The 13,282-nt window shown below is 37.0% G+C and overlaps 1 protein-coding gene across 4 annotated transcripts in view; it reads right to left on the bottom strand.

The window, feature by feature from the left end:
• Positions 1–13,282, bottom strand: part of DIAPH3 (diaphanous related formin 3) — a 563,626-nt gene that overhangs the window by 340,514 nt on the left and 209,830 nt on the right. For all 4 annotated transcript variants that reach the window (XM_068984294.1, XM_068984295.1, XM_068984296.1 and 1 more), the window contains 3 exons: positions 10,841–10,945; positions 7,944–8,216; positions 7,080–7,194 (listed from right to left, as the gene is read on the bottom strand). In XM_068984294.1, the coding sequence (XP_068840395.1) occupies positions 7,080–7,194; positions 7,944–8,216; positions 10,841–10,945 (493 nt within the window). The remainder of the gene's footprint in view (positions 1–7,079; positions 7,195–7,943; positions 8,217–10,840; positions 10,946–13,282) is intronic.

Genomic DNA, 13,282 nt, shown 5'->3' with positions numbered 1-13,282 from the left:
ACGAGCCATGAGCCCTCCCGGCCCCTCCACAGCTGGAGCCCCGGCCACAGCCCGAGTGTGGCAGGAGTGCCCAGGCCAGCCAGCAGGCTCCAACCCGGAACCTCTGCAACATGCATCCTGGTCTCCAGGGCTAAGAAATGCCCAGGCCAGCCAGCAGGCTCCAACCCGGAACCTCCACAACATGCATCCTGGTCTCCAGGGCTGAGAACTTCTCAGATTTGCAGGACACTCCCGGTTCCTCCTGCCCAGTCCTGCTCTCACCATCTTTTACCCTTCACACCCATTACCCAATGCTTAACTCTTAAAAATCCCTCCTGCACTTCAACATTTCAGCATTTGTTTCCAGCAGGACCCAACTGACAAAATAAGTTTTTTTATTCACGTCTTAAGTAACAAAGTCTAGCTGAAAGTATAAAAATTTATACGTTAATGTTGAAGTAGTGATGAGTTTCAATATTTCAACATGCCTGAAACAATTCTCATGTGATATAAAAGTACACGGGCTTCCCCTGATGGCTTGGTAGCAGAGAATCTGCCTGCAATGCAGGAGGTGTAGGAAACATAGCTTCGATATCTGGATTAGGAATATGCCCTGGAGGAGGAAATGGCTACCCACTGCAGTATTCTTCTCAGGAGAATCCCATGGACAGAGGAGTCTCGCGGGCTACAATCCATGGGGTCACAAAGAGTCGGACGAGACAGAGTGAATGCACCCACGCAAGATGCAAAGTACACACGAACCTTACAGATAGAAATGGCATAGCTACTGCTCTGTTTATTGTTTATATTCATAACTGAAGGGAAAACTAAATATCGATTCGAGGTTAGTGAAAGTAACGATGTCACTTTCAGTTTTCTCATCAAAGTTCTTAGACTCCAAGTTAAAAACTCCTGGGATACAGCGTGTCTAACTTTGAAATAGCCACTCTTTTAAGGCACAGACACGCACTTGGACAAGTCAGACCTGTGATAAACAAAGGTCTCTAAACTGGCATTCTCCTCAAATGCCATGACATTCATGAAAGCTTCTTCTATACATAGAATATGATCAAAGTTTGAAAGTATATGCCCAAATGACCTAACCTTGAAGGGGGGCAGCAGGAACACCCAGCTTAACTAAACACACGAATATATAACCCAAATCTAACTTAGGAAATTCAAGGTTATACAAATATAATAAAGTTATCTTCATGAGAAGTTTTCTTTTTTTTTTTCCTCTTACAAATAAACTTACTAGTTTCTTATCGAATTCCTATAGTGTGGAATTCAGCAAGGAGCACCCATCTCCTATGACTCTCCTACCATGAGACCACTCCCTGCCTGTGCTCCAGAGATGGATCGGGTACAGCACTAACTCCACGTGATTCTCAGTCTTCCAAGCCTGGCAACTGGTGTGTGTGTGAAGGCGGACCCGGGGGTGAGGAGGGGCAGGAAAGAGCAGAGAAGAGGGGAAGTGGTGAATGGCCAGATTTACAAAATATTGCTTTAGATTAAAATAACACACTCAGAAGGAAGAGCCTCATTTTTATTTTCTGGAGAATAATGCTGGGCACTAATTATGTGGGAATCCTGAGTAATAGAACATACTGCAGACATGGCAATTGCAAAGTGTACATTGAGCAATCAGAGGGTAACAAGAGATGCCAGTGTAAATGAGGAAGAAGGCAGAGGATGCAGGAAATGGAAGAGAAATCCTAAGAAAAAAATCTAATATATGAGGACAGAATGTAACAAATTTACAATTTTGTTAAGGTTTGATAGCTACAGGTGCACCACGGAAAACTGCTACCAGAAATAAAATACCAAGTTGAATTACTTGTAAAACAGGAGACGGCATTGCCCAATCTGCTACTAGTCAAATGACTCTAGTGGAATCCAATGCCCTGATACCATTCCTTTCTCTGATGGAAGAAACAAAAAAGACAAAAAAGGAAAGGGGGAAAAGTCCACATTTATGGGCACACACTCCCCAATACGATATAAGCAAATCCAAGCCTCCTTCCTTTCTGTTTACAGCGTCACCACAGTATATAAGAAACACGACTACTTACAGGAACTTTCAAAGCTTCTATCACAAATGCCAAAGGTATGCTGGGTAACTAAGCATGTGACTGACACATTCTGTGGACCTGAAAGTTGCCTGTGGCTCAAACCTAAACAACCCCTTTCTTTACCCTCTCTCTCTAGGTTTTACCTCACTAAAGCTTTCAGAATAAATTCTGGTTTCTTTTGCAATACAACAGAGAATACAATTGGTAACAATGAGATACTCCCTAATGGTGAAACAAGCATGACATTTCTGACCTACCTCATAATTTCCTTACAGTTTTTTCATATTCAGTCACAGATAAAAACCAAAATAGATCCCTAGAAAAATATTTAATTCTCCACAAACTTCCTCCCCAATTTTCCTAAATTAGTATTTGTCAAATGTCTTCTCAGAAATCTGCAAGATGTTGAAGATACGTTCATTTTGGCATCATTTCTATATTAACATGCCGTCAAGAACCATATTTCTCTGTTACAAATTATATTGTTCATCTTAATGTAGGCTTCGGAGGTAGTTCAGGATTTTTATACACTTTGGTCTGTACAGAGTAATAAATTGTGTTTCAAACACAAAGACACATCCTGAACACAGCCAAGTCAGTGGGAAAATCCATGGTTTATCACTCTCTACCTCAATACTCTGTCCACTGAACTATGATCTCAGAAATCTAAGCTTGATTTGTTTTTAAGTACATAATCCATTAACTGTTTCCATATGCCATAACTGTTCAGTTGAGAAATTATTTATAAACCAGTTTATTGACTCTATGTGGCAAATATGATACACCTGTTATAAAACATGATTACTTCAGAAATCTAACAATTGTGGAATCACATTTTCATAATTAATCAGTCTAAGCGAATTAGACTATTCATATACTTTCAGAAAGCCCTTTAATCCCTATTAAGTTAACAGTTTGTGAATGATGAACGTAATTAATATTAATTTTACTTGATAAATCCAACACCAATAACCTGTTAGTATACGTTAATCCATCTGCCAACAGCCTTTAAAAATTAACCAACAGATGCTTCCAATCTGGTAAAAAATACACAGGTCATTAGCATTATTTTGATGATACCAAATGTTCAGTACATGAATATTGTGATTAAATTTCTGAGAGATATATAAACAATGCTCCTTTATAACCTTGTTAAGTCTTAACAGAAGCCTGAAACAGTAAAACATGGCAGGCTTTTCTATAATCAAGATGAGCACTGGTTATCTCACTCCTGGTTATTAGACGTCACCTGCGAACTTGACTGCACATCATCAAGGCCATAACGCAATGTGATTCTAGGGCCATGTCCACCTCCTCACCACAGTGTCCCCAGTGCCAAACACAAGTCTTCACATACAATATGTCCCCTGTAAATACCTGACGTGAACAACTGTAGATAAATAGGACAGATAAAAAGCAGGAGAAATTAATGAGGCAGATGAGGGAAAAAATATATGATTAGGAAAAATGCCAACATGTTATTTTCAAAAGAATCTAAACAATGGAAAACTAAGATTCATCTCAAAAGTTTAGGATGGAGAGAAGCAAGGAAACTAAAGTGAGATACTTATTAGAGAAATGAAGTATAAAAAAGAAAATGATATAATAATCAGAAAAAAATGTTGATTTCATAGGAAATGACTAAGGAGTTTCTGTACTCCTTATGATACAAGACATGTTCCCATTGAAGTAGTGTTATAAAAGTCATAAAAAGGAGATTAGTTTAAAAAGCAAAATAAGTAAAATCTAACTGGAAAAAAAGATAAGAAAAATAATAAAGAGCAACATGAGTTAAGAGGAAAGGCTCAACTCTCTCAAGAACATCTTGCTCCATCTGTGAGTTGATGGGGCAGGGTGGTACTGTGTGGAGTTACAATTGTTTCAATCAGCAGACCAAGAGAAAAACCTAACAAGAGATGCTGCTGCTGCTGCTGCTGCTGCTGCTGCTAAGTCACTTCAGTAGTGTCCCACTCTGTGCGACCCCACAGACAGCAGCCCACCAGGCTCCCCCATCCCTGGGATTCTCCAGGCAAGAACACTGGAGTGGGTTGCCATTTCCTTCTCCAATGCATGAAAGTGAAAAGTCAAAGTGAAGTCGCTCAGTCATGTCTGACTCTTAGCGACCCCATGGACTGCAGCCTACCAGGCTCCTCCATCCATAGGATTTGCCAGGCAAGAGTACTGGAGTGGGTGCCATTGCCTTCTCCCAGAAGAGATGCAGTAAAAATTAAACAAAATCACATGAAGATGACCCAGCTCAGGGCTGGTATACCACAGGTGCTCAATAGGAAAGATTAGTTCCTCTTCCTTTTCTGGGTATGAGACCTCTGAAACCCAATTATCTTACCCTAAATCCCTCATAAACCTAAAGCATTATAAGACAAAGAACCATACTTGGTAACAAAAAAATTAAGAATATGAAAGAGAATTCCAAGGTTCTTTTTAAATTAATGGCTTCAGTTCTGTTTTGTTTTTTTTTTTTCTTTTTCCTTTCTGCCAATTTCAAATGCACAAAGATTGGTGCCTACCATTTAAAATGCCTGGAACAGAACATTCACCTTTGTAATCAGAGAAAGAGCCTTGGTTCTTAGTCCATGGAGGTATTACAATTAAAAAAAAAAATACACCTTTTCTCTAAAAACCTGTTATTTTTCAGTAATCTAAATCCTGTGTCCTTCCTGCCAAACTGTGATGCAAGCCAACAACGACAATCAACCCATGTCCATGCCTCTATCGCCCCCTGCCTGCTAGAGAGGGGAGAGCAACTTCATTTCCATTCTGAATTCTGCAGAAATGACAAAACTGATTCAAAGAAAACTTTGGCATCATGGGAAATAGGCAAAAGTTGCAGCCAGGCCATGAATAAAGGAACAAGGAGCAACCTATCCAACACCCCTGTGTCTTGTCTAAGTTTTACAGGCACTTTCGTCTTGCTTTCCTTTCTGATTTTTCTTATATTTACACAAAGTCCTATCCTTCTGAAAGCAGTAACAAATGACCTTTTCTAATAAAATACTAATCAGGCCAAAAAGCACATTTAAGGCTCCTCAACTAATGCTTCCTAGGAGTTATTCTTTAAAATCCCGACCAAAAAAACAGTTGCCCTCACAGCTTGCCTCCTGTTGGCATTGTAAGATGTTGGCATTCCCCAGCGTTATGACCGTAGGCTTCCTCATTTTTCCAATGATCGTGGAAATATTATATAGTGTCACAGAAAAGAGGAAGCTGCATTTGAGTTGAAAGAAAAGATGTCATAGACCTCTGCCAGCCTCTAAGTCAAACTGAAGAGAGATTTGGGGCACTGGGGATACACACAGAGTCAGAAAGATAGTGAAATATGGAATATTCAGAAAAGGATCATCACTTCATCACCTTAACCTTTACAACTGGTATTAGATTGAGCTAATGTCTATTTTTTTTCAACCTTAAATCATAAGGCTAAAGTTAGATGACTTAAGAATTTTTTAAAGGTCCAATTATTTCATTTCAGGCTAACACTACAGCTAAATTGAAGGCATGCTAACAAGTTTCCCTTTTGAGCCTCATTAATTAAGAAAGTAATCAGAGTACAGAGAGGAAAAAAAAAAAGTAGCTGGATGGCAGTATTACTTAAACAGCTTTTAGATATCACCCTTTCCACCTACAAGAAAAGCAAAGGGAAAACTAATCAATTCCAGATTATGAAATCTGAAATTCTGAAGTGTTTCACATGCAAATACACATTTTAACTGCCATATATTTTCCTTGATTGCCTGAAGAGTGCACTAATCTTTTCCAAAGAAAATTTTGATTCTCCATAATCAAAAGGTAAAATTAAGATCTGCTTACTTCACAAGTTTTACTAGGGTTAGCTTACTAAGAAATTCCCCTGGTTTTCAAAGATGAAAATATATTATTTTTACTATTTTAGTCAGGAAAAATGGTGTTCCAAAATATATGATAAAGACTTTGGAATTAAAACAAATTCTAGGAATCTAATTTACATTTACCTGTTAGAGTTTCTAACTTCTATTATTTTTTAGAAACAGTTTCTAATTTATATTTTAGAACACATTTAAAAGGAATGCAAATGATGTTTTTGGTATTTGCCAGCATCCCTTGGTTGCTGTGACGATCAAGTTAAATCAGGTACATAAAGCCTCTGGCATGGTACCCAGCATGCAGTAGGCAGTTTAAGAAGCCAGCTCTTTAGTCTACACCGAGCATTCCCAGCTCTGTCCAATGCAGTCTCTCCCTACCACCTCTCTGTTTGATGGGCCCAGGGATATAAGTGGCATAAGTCTGCTCAAAGGTTCCTTTCTGAAAAGTAAAAGATAATGCCTGATGTAAGTGGTTTGTATGACAAATCTGAAATGTGTCACTGAAAATGAAATAAACAGTGTATGTGAGTATCAACCCTGAAACATAAACAGTAGGCCCATGTCAAAATCAAATTTCAGACAAGAGTAATTCCTAAATATAATTGTTAAAAAGAGAAAATTCACAGTGCATAGGTAAAAGCTATCTGTGGGTAGGTCTTAAAAATGAATTTCATTGTTCATAATGAAAAGATGATATAATCTACTCACAGACTCTATTTCAAGCTACCTTCCAAAATAATCTATAAATCTGATCATTTCTAACCCATGTGAGTCATACTAATTAATTACATGGTAGTCACTGCAACACTAAAGAGTGAGAAAATTATGACTAGAGGAAGATTCACATTTTGATTTTGTTTTTCTATTTCTCATTGACTAGAGGGAATTTTCATATCAAAACTTTCTGTGAAAATATCCTCCTTTATGAAAGTCTAACTTAGAACATCTTCAAAGAATGTATCGTGTAGAAATTTTTTAACTCTGGTATTAATCATTTGCATTTAAAAAACTGCTCAGGTGATACTCTACATAAAAAAAACTAACTTCATTTATTCATTAGTACTGTAAAAACATCATTTATAAGATACAAATAATACTATTGAAAGCATCTAAAGAGTTGCAATATTAAAATACTAAAAGTAACAAATAACTAAGATATTAAACTTACGTTTTGGCTGGCAACAAAATATGTTCTCAAGTTTACAAAGCAAATCCACACTTTCATACTTATTTTCATTTGCTTTTACCCAGAAACAGTCTTCAGTCATTTCCTGAGGTCTGATCTGCAGTCAGAGAGAAGACAGATTCACAAATGGTTGAGTGTATCATCTGTCTCCCACCCAGTCACCATCTACACACCCAGTACCCCAGAGCTGCCAGCAGATATTTATGGAGTAATTGCCGTAAGATTTTTTACAAAGTCTGTTCAATGCAATATAAGTTCTGCAGAAAGTTAAGGTGTTATTAGGGAACAGGAAAAGAAAAAAAAAGGTTCCACTCTCAAATAGTTGGGGACTGAAGCTGAATGCAATGAAGTTAGTTCTTTCTCAGTTATACTTCTCCTAATCTTTAGCAATGCTCAGTTTATGTGACTTGTGAAACCATCTTTCTGCAGGATTCAGAATTCCTGTGTCTCAATTAAATATCCACCTCCAACAGCAAGCAATAATTTTTGCAATAGCTACCAACATAAAAAAGTTCCTAAGAATACTAACTTTTCTGTACTTTTTAAAAACATTTAAAAATACAGTATAATCATAAAATTATGTATGTATTTAAATGTTACGTATGCATTTGATTATAAACCAAATCCCAGTATAATTATCACAGACTCCTACCCAATTTATAAACTAGAAAGCTTTAGTCAATAGTAAAGGGCTTGAAAGTGAAAGTGAAAGTGAAGTCGCTCAGTCGTGTCCAACTCTTCGAGACCCCATCGACTATAGCCCACCAGGAAACTATATACCAGTAAATACAAATTTAAGCTTTAATCTAAGAAATAGTATTATTTCTCTACTTGTTTCTGTTATACCTTTAACCAATTTAATCTTCTCATGCTGGTTTCCAGTTTAAATTCTTTCTTTGGTTTTAACCCAAAAGGCAGCATCTGTGGAGGTGGAGCAGTCTGTCCACTGAGAAGTCCCAGCGGAGGGGGCGGGGGCAGAGGGCCCCCACCAAGGGGTAAGGGCAGCCCAGGGAGCGGCAACGGGGGAGGCGGCGGCGGGGGTGGCGGCGGCGGGGGCAGGGCTGGAGGGCCAGTTCCGTTTCCATCTGAAGGAGGCAAACCAGACGGCAAGGCACCAAACTACAAAGGAAAAATAATAAGAACCATGACAAAGAGCTCTCTACAAGGCAGGTTCAAGCATACGTTTCTCAAAATTTTGTTTTATACCAAAAACAACTGAATTTCAGTAATGCCATGTGGTTTAACCTACAAACAAAATTTCAACAAAAATTTTTCCCCAATTTATGAGTATTATTATAGCTTTTGTTTTCATAAAAATGTAACTGTCAGAACTATTACTCCCCATTTTAAGGTAATTATGGTCATGTGGGTGGAGATGTCCACGAGGCGAATAGTGACCCAGGTCTAAAAGATCTGCAAGTTAGCAGTCTCAACAGGACAGCTGAAGAAGCCATTTGTGCAGGTAAGTTCACCCAGAGGACAGAGCATGAAGGTTTATATACAGAATTCTGCGGGACACCATCTTTTAAGTTAGTAAAAAAAAAAAAAATAAATAAGATCCAGAAAAAGAGAGGGAAATAATATTGCCACATCACACCTTTGCCCTTGAGGAAAAATTAACTAAGATTCTTAGTAAGACCTGCAAAAGCAAGACACGACCTGGTTACCAGGCACTTGTATCCTTATGCTTCTGTTGCTTCATAAAGAGATGCATTTTTACTACCATGAAGGTGACAGGAGTTGATAAATAACGTTTGTGATGATGATTTCCTAAAACTAACTTCAACTCTAAGCCATATAGCTGTATAAGTATTAATAAATCATTTAAAAGTTTTATGGTAAAATTATGGAAAATAGATTATGTACAAAGACTTGAAATCAACATCCAAAATCAGCAAAAAGAAAAAGTATTTAAGAGAAATTGAGACCACAATCAAAAAACATGCCTTATCAAAAACATTATGTATAAAGAAAGAATCACTTTAGTGTTGGGCTGGGTTGCTGTGATAATGGATACCACAGCCCTTTGAACATCAAGGATGTATGTACATCGTACTCACATTCAATAGACATTTATAGTTAACATACTCACATACAGACATTTATAGTTAACAATTAATGTCTTAAAAGTATAGTTGAATTTCTGCTCTAGACTTTGATGAGTGTGATTAACTTGAGTATGTCACTGATGAGGCCAGACACTATGATCACCTTGCCCCCAGTCTGTCCTCAGTGTCTAACAGTGCTTGTCTGTTAAGTGACACAAGGAATGAAATCATGGATAACAGAACACATTTTATTCATAACCTTTATAATCAGCACAGCTTTGATCAAAGAGAAGTATATTAAGACAAATGCAAATATTCCATGAGAAATATAAACTAATCCAAAGAAAGGATTTGTCAGCTGTTCTTCAAAACTGAGTATGTGGTCAATGTCAAGTCTCTAATAACAGGCTTTCTTTTGATAGACATAAACAGAGGTTATCACTGTACACAATCTAAAACAACATAGGAGACTGCTTGATTTAATCTGTTTCAAACTGTAAATATATTCCCGTTTTATATAAAATCATATGCAGCAATAACATATTCAAACGCAGTGAATATGTTTTCTATAAACTAAAATTTTCTAGCATAGATTTACAAGAAATGCTTCAATTGGGAAAAATTAAAAGAAAGGAAAGTCTAAATTTATACTAGCCTGGACCAGGAAAAAATTGTCATGAATATTTCAGTGTCTAAAGCTCAATCTGAAATATAGAAAACACAACCAAATGTTTATTTAATATGAGGGAGAGGGAACCACATAAGAAAGATGAAAACTTTCAACAAATTGTGGTACCTTCTCTTGCAGCACTAGAAAAAGATGATCACTGAGAATTTTCTTATAGATAGATTCTATTTTTTCCCCCAAGATTGAACAAACATATAATTCCTAGAGTATCTTCAGACAGACTCTGCAACAAAACTATACACTAAGTAAAAAAGAGAAGAAAATTGCAAATAACATAGGAAAAAGTATGCCTAACATTATTTCAACATAACCATAAATTAGGATGAAAGGAAGATAGCAAAACTATACTTATTGCTCATCATCTTGCATGTAAATCTACATGAAGGAATTTAGCTATGAATATTCTACTTTCTTACTTTCATCCATGTAAAGCATGTAGGTAATGTATTTCTTGCTACCTAACTGTTTTGTGTGCAGACAGTATAGTGAGCTATCTACTTCAGAATCCAGATTTGCTCCCTTTTTTGTTGTGTTTTAAATCTGTTTGCTTTTGGAAACTGAAAAATTATCAGAAAATGTTCTCATTCAGCTAGAGTTTATCTTTCACTGCAAGGTACCCATAGGCTGAAGGTTTTGAAAAATAAATAGCTTGAGCAATAATTTTCTGTAGTGGGATAAAGATCAGTGATGAATGACAAATCTAATAATAAAAGACTTTCTTACCCTTAGTGCTTAATTACCCAGCAAACACATGACATCAGGAACAAAACCCAAATGAAACACAAGGAAGAGATTAGACATTTTGAAAAATGCAAATTTAAAAAACGGAGGCAAAATAATTTTAAAAATTTAAACACAGCAGAATAGAAATATATATAAACAAAAATATGAAAACATATGAGAAAAATTAAAGTTTCAACATTTTGATGCTGTGAAGACGTGATACAACCTTTGTTACCCTGTGAGTTTTCAATACCCAAATTCACTCCAGGTAGATAGTATTTTACCTGTGATTTAAAAGCTTGTAACTCTGCTTGAAGCTCATTAATCTCTGCCTCTTTTTTCTGCAATTGAGCCTGAGTTTCTTGGTGGTCGGTAAACTCCTTTTCAAACTGAAAAAAAAAAAAAAAAGAAAGAAAGAAAAACATACAAGACACAGAGAAAGCTGAAAATAAAAAGCACTATTCTTCATAAAGAAATTTGACTCTAATGCTCTGTTAGTGGCACATAACTTTTCTGAAAGGAGTGGTGGTAGGTTTCTGCTAAGTCACCCACAGCTTTTCTCTAGGTCCCTCAAGGTCCCACCAAAATCCTTCATTTGCAAAGGAGCAGACAAAGCCAAAAATGAAATCTGTGACCTTCTCCTCTCATCAGAACAAACTGGGCTTACAGTCATCCAGAATGCTGGCATTTTTCTTAAGAGTCCCAAAATATCATTGCAACTTTGTGTAAAATAATGGAGAGCAAGGCACTGTACCTGAATTCCCTGACCCTTACCTGTGAAAACTTATACTTGAAATGTCCCAAGTTTATCAACATGATTTAGAAGAATTCCATTTCAATATTTTTACTAATAAATAACTCCACTTTGTAAATGCATCAATTATTTCCTTTTTTTGTAAAATAACATCAGAAACTTAAGGATCCAATATAGGTTCTAACCTTCAACAAAAGTTTAAGAGAATAAACTCCATCTTCTTCATCATTAATCTTTGGAAAGTTAATGATAAACTAATCTTTCAAAGACCTTAGTGCAACACTTTGAAGGAAGAAGGCAAATGATAAAATTTGGTAAATCCAATGAGTCTTCTAATTGATATAGCCACTTATCACAAGTCACCATCCTGCACTCAAAACAGTTTCACCTGGCCATCATCTTCACTAAAATCCCTCTACTAGCAGAGATGAACATAAGTTCTGTCTCATGACCAAGAACATGTACTTGACTCCCTTTTAAAAAAGAAAAAAGTCATCACTAAAAAATACAAATAGCTCACAAATGTAGCCTTGAGACTTTAAAACACAGTCAAATGAGGGTTAGGCTTTGACTTAGGAGTAGGGTCTCCATACACTGGTGGCTTCCAAGTCCCTATCACCAGCTCCGGATTCACAACTGCATCCCAGACTGCAGACCAGTCTATAAATGTATTTCCAATTTAAGGGAGGTTTTTCAAGAAGAAGGAAACATTCCAGTATTTTCAAAACCAATATTGTCTTTCTCTCTACAAACTTTGTGTTTTTAATACTGCTGTTCCATCCAAAAGATAGCTCATATATCGTGACTCCTTTGTCTTAAATCTTTAGTGGCTTCATTATAAAAACCACACTTATTAACCTAATACCTAACCTAATACCAGAACCACCTGATATCTGGTCCCATTCTACCTCTTTCCTTTATTCAACAAATATCTAACAGCATGACTATGATGTGTTTCTCAGAGTGGCAGGGACTAGGGGTACAGAGTTTAAAAGAATATGATCATTGTGTTTAGTAAGCATAGTGTCCGGTGGCTAAATCAAAACAAACTAACCATCCAAAATCTATGAAAATTACTCACAATAGAGAAAGGACAGGAGGCACGTGTGTCATTCTTGGAGCAATGATGCTTGATCTAAGGTTTGAAGAACTTGAGTCATTAGCTGAGAAGCGTAGCTTGCATTTCAGATAGAGTGACTAGTACAGTGCATACATGAATAACAAGCCATCCCTTGTAAAGGCCACAAAATGTGGTCTGAGAACAAACTGCAGAGGATGAAGCTAGAGATACACCAGAGCGAAACTATGGAAAGGAAGTTTACAATAAACCAAAAAGCTTTTTCCTTTTCCCTAATAACTACAGACAATTTTCAGAGTATTTATCACAGAAAAGCAAAGTAATCAGATCTGCACTTTGGAAAACCCAACCAGCAGCAGCACGGACAATGGACTGAAGATAGACTAGAGTCACAGAAACAAGGCGCTATCCAAGCAAGGACGCAAGCCCTGCTGGAGTACGTCAGAAAACAGGACAAGAAAACACGGAAAGAAAAGAGGGGGCAGAATATATATATATATATATATATATATATATAAAAACAGAATCAAAAATTAGCATCTGACTGAACAGAGGAAATGAGCGAAGGGACTATAACCAGGATAACTATGTTGTTCTGTCGCTTTGCAAGCTGGCAAAAAAAGGATTATAATTTGAGGGAATGACATTTTTAGAGACAAGAATGAAGAATTTGGTTTTGAAGATGCTAAGCTTGATATAAGAAATTGAAAATAAATGTACTTGTGCCTCCTCCTTGGACAGTCGCCTTGCTGCCTCCCACTATCCGTCAGGGCTCACATTAGCCATCACTTCCCAGGGCAAGTGGTCCCTGGCCACCTGAGATCCTTCCCACAGACTTACACACCACTCAGGGTTTTCCTAAAACAGTTATCATCTTGTATTATAAAACTATCA

This window comes from Capricornis sumatraensis, chromosome 12 (genome assembly GCF_032405125.1).
Source record: "Capricornis sumatraensis isolate serow.1 chromosome 12, serow.2, whole genome shotgun sequence".
Taxonomy (NCBI): domain Eukaryota; kingdom Metazoa; phylum Chordata; class Mammalia; order Artiodactyla; family Bovidae; genus Capricornis; species Capricornis sumatraensis.
The sequence above is the reverse complement of the archived record's forward strand: the minus strand, read 5'-3'. Positions and strand labels throughout refer to the sequence as shown.